Source organism: Periplaneta americana, chromosome 17, assembly GCF_040183065.1.
Source record: "Periplaneta americana isolate PAMFEO1 chromosome 17, P.americana_PAMFEO1_priV1, whole genome shotgun sequence".
Lineage (NCBI taxonomy): Eukaryota > Metazoa > Arthropoda > Insecta > Blattodea > Blattidae > Periplaneta > Periplaneta americana.
Genome location: NC_091133.1, coordinates 105262156 through 105278338, shown reverse-complemented (window position 1 = coordinate 105278338; position 16183 = coordinate 105262156). Strand labels below are relative to the sequence as shown.

The following is a 16183-nucleotide window of genomic DNA, read 5'->3' as shown; positions in this document are numbered from 1 at the left end:
CCTGGCTTTCGTTTGTTTCTTATATCCATGGACCAGTTCAAAAGGAAAACAAGTGTGAAGTTTTGAGAAATCTGCTGATAATATCGTTGGATTTTTCACAGCAACATGAAGTTTTAAAAAGCAGTAGTGTATTCCGCGAAAAATTCCAAATCGATGTTTGACAGCATCACAATACTTTATCTTGTACTTCGTACAATGAGGAAGTAAAAAACAATAGTAATATGCGTTACAAGAGCGGTACGTTGAAGTTTTCATGTTCGAGGAAAAGTTTGAAAAAGCGAAACGTAGTTGAGCTTTTTTAATTTCCGAGAATTGAAAGAAAACTTACCGCTCGTGTATCGTACATTATTTTGTGCGAAGATCGTTTATTACATACCTGAAAGACGAATTTCTAATTAGTTGCAATGAAATCTCCATCTTGGTTTCTGTTCAATGACGGAAAATTTGCAAAACAAAAATATCTATCTTCAACATTGTTGCTTTAAAATGTTTTCTGTGTTTACTATACTCCAGCAGGCCGTGATATACGTCTGTCTTTTTTTTCCCCTAGTCTATAAATGTGAACTTAAAACAAACGGTAAGGTTATGTAATGATTTATTTTTCATTTTAATATTTTAACAATATTATTTATATAACATATTGCAGTAATAACATCGGCATCTGGAATCTTGTTGATTTTTTCACGGCTTCCTTAATGTTACTTGCATCACGAATGCAGTAACTTTAGTGGAGTTGTAGAGTTTACTTAATTTTTGCAAATATTTAAAAACAATAATTAACAGTGCAATTTAGGTGAAATTGCAGTGGTAAGTTTCCAATTTATAATTATTACTATATTGAACGTCTCTAAAAATAATATGTTAAAAGCCTAAAGCAGTAAAATCAATATGTCACTTAAGCGGTAAGAAGAGGGAAATTGTTATGTGTGTTAGGTTGGGAATACTGAATGTGGAATTTTAGACTTTCCGCGGATTGTTTTTCTGCGGAAACCAAGCAAATACGCACGATCTCGCACAAACATATTTACAGTAATTTAATTCTTACCATAATAAAAAAAAAAATGTAATTGTTCGAAACGCCTAACGTACAGGCTGATGAGAAAGTATGTGTTAGCTTCGTAATGCTAATGTGTTTAATAAGCATCCTGTAAGTGAGCAACTAACTTCATCATACGTCAGAGGGTTCATTCCGAACTTCTGATTTCCCTCGGCCCAAAGTTTCCAGATTGATGTCCTACATCTAGTCAGGCAGAGTTCTACACAGTAGTGTCTGTCGTGGATCGAAGGCTTCCGAGGAAAGTTGCTATATATCTATATCGGGTCCCACATACCGCAGTTCACTTCCTCTTGTAACCCCAAAACTACAGAAAAACACAACCACTTCTCGTTAACATCGATAGGAATATCAACTAACGCAACGTGTCTAGACAAAACTGTTGAGAGATTATGATTTTTAATGTCATTTTCTAACAGAGTAATTATTAACTCATAGCCTTAACTTTTATTATTAGAAAATATTAATAATAATTGAGGGGTTACGTGGACTAACAGCTTAAGTGCAAGATCATACTTTTGAGTAAACTGAAGTTGAAAATTACGATATTACTTTTTGTGTGTTCCTATGATATTCCATCAAACTTTTAAAATATACATTATCAATATAGCATTCCTTAATCACAAAAATGTAACCAAGTAATGGCTATTATTGAACTACAATATTTTTAAAAATGTTAATAGCGACTTCCTTTTAAGTTGTTAGTCCACAGAACACCAATAAATGGTTTCTATTGGAGAATATTAAGTAACATAAGAATACAAACACTTCTATTAACTTTCTACTTCACTGCACAATAACACAAATGCATAAATAAACTCCATTCTTTCGTACTATACTCTGAAAATAATATATACAAGATTAATTAATGATTTCATTATATAAGTTAAATTAAAGACATATTAATATTTGAACTATGTTTACCTTTGTTCATACATCTTTATGATATTAAATAAAAAGTTTTGGGTTTTTAAACCTGAAATTTAATGTACAAAACAAACATGATTTTCATTCATCTTCATCGGTGACTTCAGAGCCATCATTGCTTATAGAACTGCGCCATTACATTAAGGGAACCAGGTAGTGATTAGAGGTCAAAAATTCGATTTTTTTATTTTGTGTTAAAAAAAAAAGAGTACAAAACTTCCTCTTTAAAATAATATAAATTTGTGGGGGGTATTTCTTCAGATATGCCCTTTAAATGATCTCTTTAAATTTGGCGGTGCATCTAATTCATACTTCATTCCTTTTTAAATGCAATTTTCCATAAGTTGACATTTTTCAAACAAGTGCATTTTTCTCTAAAACTACTGAATCAATTTACATGAGATTTTTACAGTGTTTTCTGCAGGCTGTGTTCTACACAGTAGACCTACGGGTTTAAGAAAGTGACACACATAACACGAGAAAAAAATATATACGCATTGAAAAAAATTGCAAAAATTGTTAAACAAAGTTCAATATTTTTTCTGTTTCACTAGGGGTGAAGTATTTAACTAAATTTTGCTTTAGAATTTACAATATACATTACTTGATAACTTAACAAAATATAAAGTATATTAATCAAGATTGTAGCAAGTAATGTGCACCTGAAGAATGAGGTACACTTAGCAAAGTGGAAAAAGAGGTTATCGGTTAGGGCCTTTATTTTGCACTCGAATACGGAACTATTTAGTTGTCTTTTATACCACTGAATTCAGAATGATTGGTTGTATAAGCATGGAAATTTTTATTCCACTCTGAGCACTAAAACCCTAGAAATATTGAACTAAACTTTTGTATCGGACTGTTTCAATCGCAGTCATCACTACCCACTCCCCTTAAGCCTCGGAATAGCCAAATTTTGACTAAAATCAAATTCTAGTACAAGAGTATCAACATCTTCATTCGCAAAATTCTTCACTTTTTCAAGATATTCCTCTTTAAGACTGTTGTACTTCTGAACATTTCTAAGATGAATCCCATAGTCGATCATTGGGATTCACGTTTAATATAAGTTCATTTTCCCTACAGTAGTCACAAATACCGGATATTGGTTTTCTGAAACTCTAACAGCTGTTTTCTCTGAAGAACTGATGATAAGTTTGATATTTCATTGACAAATGTTTTCCTTTTTGTTCAAAGTAATATTACTGGAAGGACTTACACAAAGTGACAACATTTAAAGTGGGATCATCAAAGTACCGTCTAGCAGAACTGCGTCTTGCATAATGCGACGTCTTAGAAGGGAATAAACTCCAGTGTACGTTTACCATATCCCACATTTCTTGATGAGTCTTCCTTGGTCGATTTGTGTGTTTTCCACGATTTTCAGTTGTAGCAACAGTCCCCACTTTCAAAGCTTGCTGACGTGTTTACATACGGGCTTCTGTATTTGCAACACTTTTAGTAATATTCCTTTACATGCAGTGACATTAGTGCCCTCTAATTTCACTTTGTATACAAATGAATACCGACTATTTCTTCCAGATGTAGGTTTCTTTGTGTTACGGAAAGGTTTTTTTTTTTTGTTTCAATGTAACCTAACAACATTGTGGGCTGCAGTTGTTTTTCTCCAATACTCCAAAATCCACTGAAAAGTCTCTGCTGATCAAGATGATTGAATTCACCTGCATAATTCAATTTACAACATGTTTTCGCAACAGCAAATTGTCTAGCCTGTATTGTTTTACCAGTCCTTGAAAGGTAACTTCTGCCGGAATTAGCCTACGTTTCTTCTTTGCACTTTCTTTTTTCCAACTAAGTTACTTTTCCTTATTTTTCTTTTCACACCTCTCGTGGATATAGTACTTCCATACGCAGCACCACTTTCATTGTCAGAATCGGACTCCATTTATGTTTACACTGAACAGACACAACGCAGTCGGGCCGCTAGAACTCAGTAAGAAAAAGCTTCTGCTTCTGCTTCTGCTGCCCTCTACGATTAAGGTAGAGAAACAATATTTTGTTACAATATAAAGCACACAAGAGGCTGTCGAAAAATGTGATCTGTGAAATAACGACTTAAAGTCACTTAGGTTGTTAGTCCACATAACCCCTCAATTAATATGTACAGAATGAAACCTAATGTAGAGTTTGGTGATGAAATTATTCAAGTCTAAATAATTTTATTATATAAATACTGAGGTGTTATGAATATTCCACAAAATAATAAAAAAAAAAAACAAAATACAGTACTAATAATAATTATGTTTGTGAATACTGCAATAGTTTAAAACAATACAGAACTTTCGTCTTTTTCAAATTATCTAGATCAGGCCTGCAGAACTCGTAAGGAGGGGAAATATGACGTCAGCCTCACTCCACTTCTATTGGGGATGATCGACTTCCGCGTAGGGTTATTTACCTTCTCTTGTCGTCAAAGGTCCATCAGTGGCGGCATGTAATTTTCAAAAAGGATTGTAATAAATTAATTGTTTTTATAATGCGTTACCTCGTTTCAAGGTTTACTATTATGCTAGATTTCCTGTCGGTAGTTTCTTTGAGATTTCTTTGCACCTAACCTGTTTTAGATTTTCGAAAACTTTCCTCCTATCATCACCGACGGAAACATAAGTTTATAGCATTTAAGTAATGAACCTTGAAAGTCATTATTAATTTCAATTCAAAATGAACACAACGAGTGTCGTTCTTAATTTTACAGTATATAAATAAATAATCAATATACAGTTCGTAATAATGAACTTACCCGAAAGTTTGTGCATTCCATAATTCTTAATATGGACTTTGTTGAAATGTTTAATATTGAAATGACGAGTGGAAATAAATTGGATGGGACACAGTAAACAAGCAATTCTTTCGTCTTCAAGAACAAAATAATCATATTCCCATTTCCTTTGGAAGTAGTATTCCTTCACAGGTTTAGATTTTGCCTTGTTCCAGGTTTCTTTAAACTGCAGTACACGTATTATTTGTTTGTTTACTTATTTACTTAAGTACTTTTTACTTATTTATTTATTTACTTTCTTACTTACTTATTTACTTATGTATTTATTTATTTGGCTGGAGTGCGTTACAATGTTGAATGACAGCATTGACATCCGGTCACATAGCTATCACTCACTTATCAACGTACAATTTATTTATCGTCCTATTACTAGTAAAACCAGTTAAGACCAGTAATACAAGTTTTGTAAAAACAGGAATTAAAACTTTATTAATGCACGAAAAATCATAATAAATTCTTCAAATAAAGTAATTGGTTTCTTACCTGCAAGCAACATTTCGGATTTATTTCATTTTAGTAAAATACAGAGGACGGAAAGACATGTCGGGGACTGTACTTAACTTATTTTACATAAAAAGTGGATTTAATCGGCTTTACTAGTAATAGGACGATATATACATAGGGAGACCTTTTTACATTATATGCACACATACATTTTAAAATTTATTTTACATGTCTTTTAATTTATTTATTTCCCTCATTCCTTTTTCTCTTATTTTCTAAAGGTTTGTTCCTAAAAATTTTATTATCCGTTCATTTGTAATTCTTGATAGTGTATTGTATACCTGCCGCCGCGAATGAATGTTAATGCAGCCAAGCGTAACTAGAACGTCATGACCGCACCGGTAGAAAAGGTGGGTGGAGTAAGAAAGGGGAGTATAGCAGTCCCTCTCAAGAGCTACAGTTCTGCAGGCCTGATCCAGATTGAAACGATCTCGTTTTTCTCCCCCTACTCGTATCTTGTTTACATCACCCTACCTGCATAATTCAGACTGTTGCATCAAGATTACTACTCTTGTGCGGGTTATATCACGTTCTTACGCAACCATTTTACTCCATAGACGTGATTTGTAAATATTTATTTAACGCAGCTTTAAGATAATATGAGAAACTCCAGGCTTATGATAAGAAACAAAGTTCAAGTATTCAACGGAACCCCGGCGCCGCATGGCAGCTTGGCACCGCTGATTTACGACTACCGCGGTTCCGAGTTCAAATCTCATCGATGAGAGAAATAAAAATATAAAGTCCATCGCTGTGGAGTGACGGTTAGCATGTCTGACCGTGAAACGAGAGGGCCCGGGTTCAAATCCTGGTTGAAACAAGTTACCTGGTTGAGGTTTTTCCGGAGTTTTCCCTCAACCCATTAAGAGCAAATGCTGGGCAACTTTCGGCGCTGGACCCTGGACTCATCTCGCTGGCATTATCATCATCTTCACCTCACTCAGATGCTAGATAATCATAGCAGTTGATAAAGTGTCGTAAAATAACGAATTAAAAATAAAAATAAATAAAAAATGAAAATAGAGACTGATTTCATGCGTTTTCCGCTCCTGTAAGACCTCTCCTGGTCGGATAACACTGAATAGAAAAAAGAAATCACGGTGTGTTTGCATTCGTATTGAAGTAGCAACTGAGGTACGGTCTACGTGCGTTCCCTCACGCTTCTTCCCAGCAGCTATTGGCACTCAATAAAATACATTTCGTACTTGCTTAGTTATTTTACAACTATAAAAACACAATTTCAAGTGCTCTAAAGAACAACAGCAGCAGCAGCAGCAGTAACAGTAGTAGTAGTAGTAGTAGTAGTAGTAGTAGCAGTAGTAGCAGTAGCAGTAGCAGTAGCAGCAGCAGCAGTAGTAGCAGCAGCATCAGTAGTAGTAGTAGTAGTAGTAGTAGCAGTAGCAGAAGCAGTAGCAGCAGCAGCAGCAGCAGCGGTAGTAGCAGCAGTAGTAGTAGTAGCAGTAGTAGCAGCAGAAGCAGCAGTAGCAGTAGTAGTAGTAGTAGCAGTAGTAGTAGTAGCAGTAGCAGCAGCAGCAGTAGTAGCAGCAGCAGTAGTAGCAGCAGCAGCAGCAGCAGTAGTAGTAGTAGTAGTAGCAGAAGCAGTAGCAGCAGCAGCGGTAGTAGTAGCAGTAGCAGCAGTAGTAGTAGTAGCAGTAGTAGCAGCAGCAGTAGTAGTAGTAGCAGTAGTAGTAGTAGTAGTAGTAGCAGCAGAAGCAGCAGTAGCAGTAGCAGTAGTAGTAGTAGCAGTAGCAGTAGCAGTAGTAACAACCTTACACATACGATAACAATATGAAATGGCTAAAACTGTAAGGTGTTTGATAAATAAAATCTTATTCAAGGCACCATATCAATTAGTGCAAAATTAGTCTTCCACCGAAGTTGATATTGAGAAGAAGTCTATATATGAACCGTGTCTGCCGTATCTTTCTCAAAAGTACAACGTCCCTCTTAAACAATGGTCTGTAATTGGCTTACAAAATTCACATGGAATTATCTTGAGGAACTTCACATTCCTTTTGATTATGTAATGTCTGTTCTTATATATATTATCAAGGATTCTCTTCAAATATTACATCATCATCTCTATTTCAATTAATCCACTTATATTTGCCTTCAACAATTAACTTTCTTTTTTTCTTTAATGTATCACATCACATTATTTTGTACATGTTTATTGTATTCAGGACCCTTGTGGTCACTCAAATTCTTTGAGCTGATGCGTATAATTTAGAAATATATATATATATATATATATATATATATATATATATATATATATATATATATATATATATATATATATATAATTATGTAATACGAATGAATAGAACAAAATAAATATATCGAAGTACTTGACAAACCTTAACACTTAATAATTTCGAGGGAAAAATTGTTTCGGGGCCAGGTATCGAACCCGAGACCTTTGGTCAAACGTACCAACGCTCTACCAACTGAGCTACCCAGGAACTCTATCAGACACCGATCCAATTTTTCTCTCTATATCCACAGACTTCAAAGTGGACTGACAATCGTCAAGTAACCAACATTGAGTGCACACAAACTCTGAGTGACTTGAATTGAACCCTAACACTGGCTACCTTCATCGAATTGGATACTTCATTGCAGTGACCTGTTGAGTATGTTAAATATCCGAAGTAAAAGTCACTTTGCTCACTAAAATTTTTACATAGGATATGTCGAGATTCGAACCCTGAGACATCGTTTCATAGTGAGAGTTGTGAAAATATTCAAAACGTTAAATAGGCTACATTAGAAAACCAGTTGTAATTGGCTGCAACGAGAGAGCATCTCGCATAATGAACGAATATATTCTTAAATTTCAAAACGAGCAGTAAATTAGAATAGTCAAATGCGCCTAGATTCTTCCCGCATTAGGTCTACCTAATAATGAAAGTGAATCTAAACTTGTTTTTCTAAATAAAAAAAAGTAGCAGTTTATGAACGTAGAACTAGGGTTAACAATTTGAGAAGCTAAAATAAGGACACATTAGTAACTTATGTAATAACAATTCGTGTTTGACACCGCCTGGATATTAAATGGACGCTCGGGCTATAATTACTACGCGTTCAACGTTACATGACCGCTGATATCGCCAATGTCGTTGTATATAAGACATCGTAGGCGATTACGAGCGCGGGGCATTGAGAGGATCAAAGCATTCGTGATGCACTCTGCTAGTTCGTGGAATCAACACCGGTCAATTTACAACGGACAGTTAGTAGGTATCTCCATGACAGCACAAGACAAAAATATGACAGAATAACCCATTAATACATCAAAACGCCCTCTATAGGCTACAAGGAACATCAAAACAAACACACCAATCTCAGTCGCTCCCTGTTAACTATACCGTACACTGAGCTCTACCCAAGAATACATACATTAAAGTCGTAAAACGTAAATACTAACTAGATAAAATGAACATTATTGATTTCCGCTCAATTTTAATAGTTTTTTTTTCACTTATTCCAAAGTCAAATCATGAAATATGAATCAATTTTGTCGAGAAACGCACTGCCAGCTAAAGTAAATAATTACCATATTCTTGCATGATAATTACTGATGGAGGCAAAACTGGTATTTAATAATGACTTGCAACGCAGGATTTATATAGCTGTGCACATATGACTAAGAACTATTATACCATCTGGGATGACACACAAGAGTCGTGTGTTATCAGGTTAGGTTCTCCGATTCGTATTGCGAGGAAGATGACGGGTTCATTAAATTTTCTAAGAAGAATATTCACCATAATCACTGTTTCCATCATACAGTAAGGATGTACTGTATTTGGCTCCATCAGCTCACGTAACAGAATTTCTGGGGGGGGGGGGGCAAAGCAAAACCATAGAATCCCCATATAACGGGATTATGTTGTTGTTGTTTTCTAATGCCAGGCATTTGATAATAAAGTCATTTGACCTCTTGCACTCCAATATTTTTCAAAGATATTATCATGACCATCCAATGAAGCACAGATTTTCAGGTGTTCCGAATCCATTTCTTGGTTTGAGTTGCACAATGGGCAGTTAGGGGACTGATATATTCCAATTCTATGCAGGTGTTTGGCCAAACACTCATGGCCTGTTGCCAATCTAAATGCAGCTACAGACGATTTTCGTGGTAAATCGGGAATTAACTGTGGATTTTGACGCAGAGAGTTCCATTTTTTCCCTTGGATTGAGTTATCAAATTTTGTTTGTTGAAGTCTAAGTATGTAGATTTAATAAATCTCTTCACAGAGTAATACGTAGATTTAGTAACAGGTCTGTAAGTAGCAGATTATTGGAGGACATCATTTACCTTCTATAGGTAAATAGCTTGACCGTGATACAGTATATCGAAATATGATAATTTACTAAAGGTATTTTCGGGTGGCATGTTTCTTTGTGTTACATCCATATCCACGATGTTTCGGACCGAGTTGTATAGGGCTCGAACTGTAGGTCTACTACAAATTATAATAGGGCATAACTTCAAACAATGTCCCTCTTTTTCTCTCTCATGCAGAAATACATGTACAGTGAATGCAAAAAGTGTTCGTACCGTTAGAAAACTCAGATTATAATACACTTTAAGGAGAATCGGAGGATCTGAGAATACAATAATTCACTAATTATGAATAGTGAGTTCTGACGCTCACAGATATGCTAATTGTAAAAACAACAAAAGTAATACAATATTTAGAAAATTAAATAAAACTCCATAATGATACATAAGTCGGCACAACAAATTATCGTACACCTGAAGTACTCATACTAAAAAGAAAGAGTTGGAGGGGTGGTGTTGCCAGTACTCGTTATGTGCCTCTGTGTGTGTAGTAGTGGCAGGGAGAGTACTCCGTCATCAGTGAATGAAAAGCTGAAACGTCAAAATGGGCAGCAACCGTAAAGCAACAAGTGAGGAGACAAGAAAAGTTATTATTAAACTGCATAACCAGACCAAATCATTACGTAAAATATCAGAACTTGTTGAGAGATCTCGGTCTACCATCCAGTCAATTTATGATAGATTCTCCGCATCAAAGACTGTGAAAAACAAGCCAAGAGCTGGGCGACCTAAAGTTCTAACCGAACATGATGAGCGCGTGATTATTAGGGAAATTAAACAAGATCCAAAGATTAGTGCAGTAAAGGTTGTCGCAGATCTGGAAAGACGAAGTGTGAAAGTTTCAGCCAGCACAGCCATGGTTATCATGGTCGCATAGCCCGGAAAAAGTGTTGAGTGAGTAAGAAAAATCGCATAAATGATCTAATTTCGCGAAAGAATACCGAGATAAAGGAATGGAGTATTGGAAAAAAGTAATTATTTCGGACGAAAGCAAATTTGATGTTTTTGGTTCGGATGGGAGACGTATGGTGTGGCGACAAAAGAATACAGAGATGGATCCTCAACACCTTGTGCCTACAGTAAAACATAGAAGCGGGTCAGTGCTAGTTTGGGGGTGTATGGGTGCCTCGGGCGTGGGTAGACTGCATTTTGTCGATAGTGTGATGAACCGCAAAAGGTATGTGAACATTTTAAAGCAGAATCTCCATGCTAGTGCTGAAAAGTTGGATCTTCAAAGTACTTTCGTTTTCCAGCAAGGTAATGACTCCAAACATACTGCGGGAAACACTCGATTGTGGCAGCTCTACAATACTCCAATACAACTTCACACACCCCCTCAGCCACCTGACACTAACGTCATCGAGCATGTTTGCGCTATTCCAAAGAAAAACATAAGAAAGCATCATTTCTCAAATAAAGAAAGTCTTAAGCAGGCTCTTCAAAAAGAATGGGTCTTAATTAATTCATGAATTACAGAAAAAATAGTAGAATCAATGCCACAAAGACTGGAGGCAATAATCGCGGCAAAGGGCAATCCTACAAGGTACTGAAATGCGGTAGAGGTTTCTAAAGATTTCCTGATAGCAGATGTACGATAACTTCTTGTGTGTGTGAAAATAGGAGTGATTTAATTTTGTGAAATATATTATAGAAATTATTAGATTTTTTTTACTTTTTTGCTACACTCAATAAAATATGTAGAGTTTTCAGTCACAATATTGTTATTTGTAAACATTTCAGACGTCCCATTTGTCCTCAGAAACTATTTTTACTCACGTTTTGTAGATGTACGAACACTTTGTGCAGTCACTGTATGCATCAATAGAACCACGTAACAGTGCTAACAGAATCTTTTTTATATGAAGCTTACCTTCCTGAAGATATCGTATGAAATTTAAACTGTTGTTGTTTTCTAATGTCAGGCGTTTGACAATGGAGTCATTTGACCTCTCGTACTCCAATATTTTTCAAAGATATATGAAATGTAAACTAATTATTTTATTATAATCTCGTCTTTAAGTTTGACAATGGAGTCATTTGACCTCTAGTACTCCAATATTTTTCAAAGATATATGAAATGTAAACTAATTATTTTATTATAATCTCGTCTTTAAGTTTACACATTACACAGGGATAACTTTTTTTTTTTGCATTATTGTGCAGTGTTATTCATACATCTCCAAGTGGCGGCCTGAACATCTGCAGACTTCTAACATAAGAGTACACATGATCTGAAGACATTAACTTAATCACAAACAAAAGCAAAAAAGATCTTTTGAATTCAATATTTTCTAACGTTAATAGAAAAGAAAAGAGTTCAGACAAGTTTGGGGGGGGGGGGGACAGCGTCCCCTCTATAACTTCGCCTACGTGTTTAATAGAATGTTACGTCAGATTAAACGCATAGAAATAATGATTCGAGTGTAAGCAGTAAACTGAAAGAAATTATGATGAAAAAAGAAAAACCCTCTTCCCCCATTTTCCTGACAATTTTTTTCTTTTTTTCTTTTTTGGTTGAGAAGTTGCAGTCATTGCGGGCAGACAGAATCCCATTAAAATGAATTAAAAGGATTAATTCACGAAGATAACACATACTTTCTTCTTACAGTATTTACACATTCCGCCACAATTCAATTTCTTTATCACATTCTAAATGATATTCCCGTTTAGTTTATTTTCGTCTCCTTCGTCATGTTTAACCTTATTTTCATAGAGATTTACAATCCAATGTGGTGTAGGGGAGGGTATAATCTTGCGACAAACACAATGCGGGTCTTCTTGATCGCATGGTCAGCATTGTACAGGACCACAGCTGAGACAATACATGATAAGGGACAAACAGTTCCGTGGACGAAGACGCCGGAAATCGAACCACGGATCGCTTGGGTAGGATCGCATATTACGTGTTCACAAAGCCAAAGCGGCGGACCAATTTATTTTCTTTAACTATTAATCAAAACATATATATCTAAATTAAATAATTTAATGTAGGTCTCACCTCACTTCATCCCAGTTTGCCACCAGACTAGCCAGCCCGGGTTCGATTCCGGGCGGAGTCAGAGATTTTCATGTAAAATTTCTACCACGGGACTAGGAGATGTGGCGGTGCATAGCTTCTAATCACTAGATTGTACACCAATCTGCCTGGGTTAAATCCCAAATCTCTCCGCAGTGCATATGAAGAGAAGGCATATGTCACTGTTGATAGTGATTCGTCCGTCGGCCGGGGTCGTTAAGCCTGGCGGCCCCCTTGGTGCTATGCGACAGGAGTAGGCTACGTGCCGGCACCGAGTTTCCCCTTCTCCCTTCATCTTCACCAACACCACTTATTCCAGACACTATACTTACACATACACTCACCTTAGTACACGACATAACTGTTACAGGCACATCATGTACAGTGTGGCCCGCCGAAGTGGTGTACAACAACAGTCCTGCCAACCAGCCGCAATATGCGGAACCCGAAACACAAAGTGAAGTGGGTAGGCATTGAATATATAAATGAAATGAAAAGATAGGCTAAAGTTTGTTTTTCTGGTTTAACGCAAAAGAAACACCTTCCAATCTCAAATATGTTTGACTTTACAGACATTACGGATTAAATAGACATAGGCAATTAATTTTCCACAAAGGTACAGTACGATAGCTATCGATTTTACTGCAATAACAATAATAACCGAAAGTGATGGTGATGTTCTTATGTTATTTTATTTAATCCGGATATATTAACACCTGTAGAATGCATTAAAAATGGACATTAATACTATGAGAATTAAACAAGAATCTTCAGCTGTTTTTCAGCATTGGTAAATACCATTTTATCTAAGTATCCACCGAATCTTATTTCAATAAAAATGAAGTATTAAACAAAATAACATCACCATTTTCTGTTATTACTTTCATTGTATCAAACCTACATGCATTTCACTTGAAAGATAAAAGTCTAATAGCGATATTTTGCTAATTATTTGCATTAGAAATAGTTAGGAAACTCCATTATTATTCTAATTTTATTTATTTTAATTTCAGATATTCTTATGCCTATTGTTCCATTAAGAAATAAAACTACATGATGTGAAAATATTCTTGTTTCTTATTAATTCTCTAGACTAGATTTGTGAGCTCTTTTGTGTTCTTATATCTAGCGAAAACAGTTCGTCGATATTAAGGAAATATTTCAGATATAGCTAATATGTAATAGTTTTAAGTCTCATATTATACTGTAGATGTGGTTCAGTCCTTCTACGCAACCATGTTAGGCTACCTACATGTATATTACTCTTCGAAATGAAGATTATAATATGCTACCTACATTCTAAAATAATAACTGTTTACAATTCACGGAGTGAAAATACAATACACACTATACTGGCATGACCGTGACAACTATACACTTTACATGCCCGCAGCATATGGTTGCAGTAGGCCTACCGTTAAAACATCCGGTCAAGCGTTAAGCTATCGACATAAATAGTAGTATTTTACAACACGTATTCCCTCGGATTTGTTGTAGATAATCCAATTAACAGGAGAGAAACTCCTCGTCAATTTGACAAATGTCAGTTATATCGACCTAGTGAAAGTGTAACTTGAACTGCAACCTGTCACTTTTAAGATTTCAGATAAGCTAATTTTGTTAAATTAAGAGTGGATTTTTCTTCACTTACCCTGTAAGGTGTGACGTTAGGCATCAGCAGTGAGAATCGGTTTACCTCGAAAGCTGAGCAAAAGCCACATAACGTCAAAAGTAGAGCTGTTGCTACCATATGGCTGCTATAACCCGCCATCTTGATGCGAACGCTACGGAGTCCGGCGCTCGACTAACTGACCGCGACCGGCAGGGAGAAGGGAGAACGCAATGGTTGCCCCATCTGCCGTAACATCGAACGTGTATCAACTTCTTTTTTTAGGTGTTCAAGTTATACAGCATGTTCAATCCATCTTTATCCCTAAAAATTACTATATGCATTCTGTGTTACGAGATCATAATGAGAACTGTAATCAACGTTAATGATTAGTTTTCTGTCTGTATAAAGACTAATAAAATAATACATACAGAGTGATTCACGAGGATTTACCGTCCCTTATGGAGCTTATTTCCGAAGACATGCATTCATATAAACATTTGTCTTAATCTCAATATTTTTAGAGTTACATTAATTTTGAAATTGTTTGTATCAACATCTAGGTTATCTAGCGTCTGAATGATATGAAGCTGATAATGCCGGTAAAACGAGTCCGGGGTCCAGCACCGAAAGTTACCCAAGCATTTGCTCGTATTGGGTTGAGGGAAAACCCCGGAAAAAACCTCAACCAGGTAACTTGCCCCGACCGGGATTCGAACCCGGGCCACCTGGTTTCGCAGCCAGACGCGCTGACCGTTACTCCACAGGTGTGGACTACTTAATTGTAATCTAATACTAATATGTATACTAATGTGTTTATTTTTATTTTTACTGCGTATATTTTTTATTGAATTATCGGCTTCTGTTTTTATGTGATTCGTATTTGATTCTAACAACATTAATATATATTCCACTATGTTTATTTTTATTTTATGAGGTAAATTTTTATGTAACTACCTCTTTTGATCTCATTATGTACCTAAATTGTATCAGTATGTAATTACTTAATTCCGATCCAGTTTTATGTTCAACTATATAAGCAAGTTTTAATCCTGGCTGAGTGTAAGAGAAGGCCTTACGGCCTCAACTCTGCCAGGTTAAATAAAGCCATTATTATTATTATTATTATTATTATTATTATTATTATTATTATTATTATTATTATTATTATTATTATTACTTACTTACTTACTTACTTACTTACTTACTTACTTACTTACTGGCTTTTAAGGAACCCGGAGGGTCATTGCCGCCCTCACATAAGCCCGCCATTGGTCCCTATCCTGAGCAAGATTAATCCAGTCTCTACCATCATATCCCACCTCCCTAAAATCCATTTTAATATTATCTTCCCATCTACGTCTCGGCCTCCTCAAAGGTCTTTTTCCTCCGGCCGCCCAACTAACACTCTATATGCATTTCTGGATTCGCCCATACGTGCTACATGTCCTGCCCATCTCAAACGTCTGGATTTTATGTTCCTAATTATGTCAGGTGAAGTATACAATGCGTGCAGCTCTGCGTTGTGTAACTTTCTCCATTCTCCTGTAACTTCATCCCTCTTAGCCGCAAATATTTTTCTAAGAACCTTATTCTCAAACATCCTTAATCTCTGTTCCTCTCTCAAAGTGAGAGTCCAAGTTTCACAACCATACAGAACAACCGGTAATATAACTGTTTTATTATTATTATTATTATTATTATTATTATTATTATTATTATTATTATTATTATTATTATTATTATTATTATTATTATTATTGAGTTTCAAGGGTAAAAGAATATTACAGATTAATTTTTTATTTTTTTATTTTATTGGGTTATTTTACGACGCTGTATCAACATTAGGTTATTTAGCGTCTGAATGAAATGAAGGTGATAATGCCGGTGAAATGAGTCCGGGGTCCAGTACCGAAAGTTAC

The 16183-nt window shown here is 35.6% G+C and overlaps 1 protein-coding gene across 1 annotated transcript in view; it reads right to left on the bottom strand.

Annotated features, from left to right (window-relative positions):
* The window catches only part of Phm (Peptidylglycine-alpha-hydroxylating monooxygenase), an 82319-nt gene extending 67850 nt beyond the window's left edge, over positions 1–14469 (bottom strand). Inside the window, exon 1 of the mRNA XM_069815689.1 lies at positions 14304–14469. Within this exon, the coding sequence (XP_069671790.1) occupies positions 14304–14423 (120 nt within the window). The 5' untranslated portion in view covers positions 14424–14469. The remainder of the gene's footprint in view (positions 1–14303) is intronic.
* Between the last annotated feature and the right edge of the window lie 1714 nt (positions 14470–16183).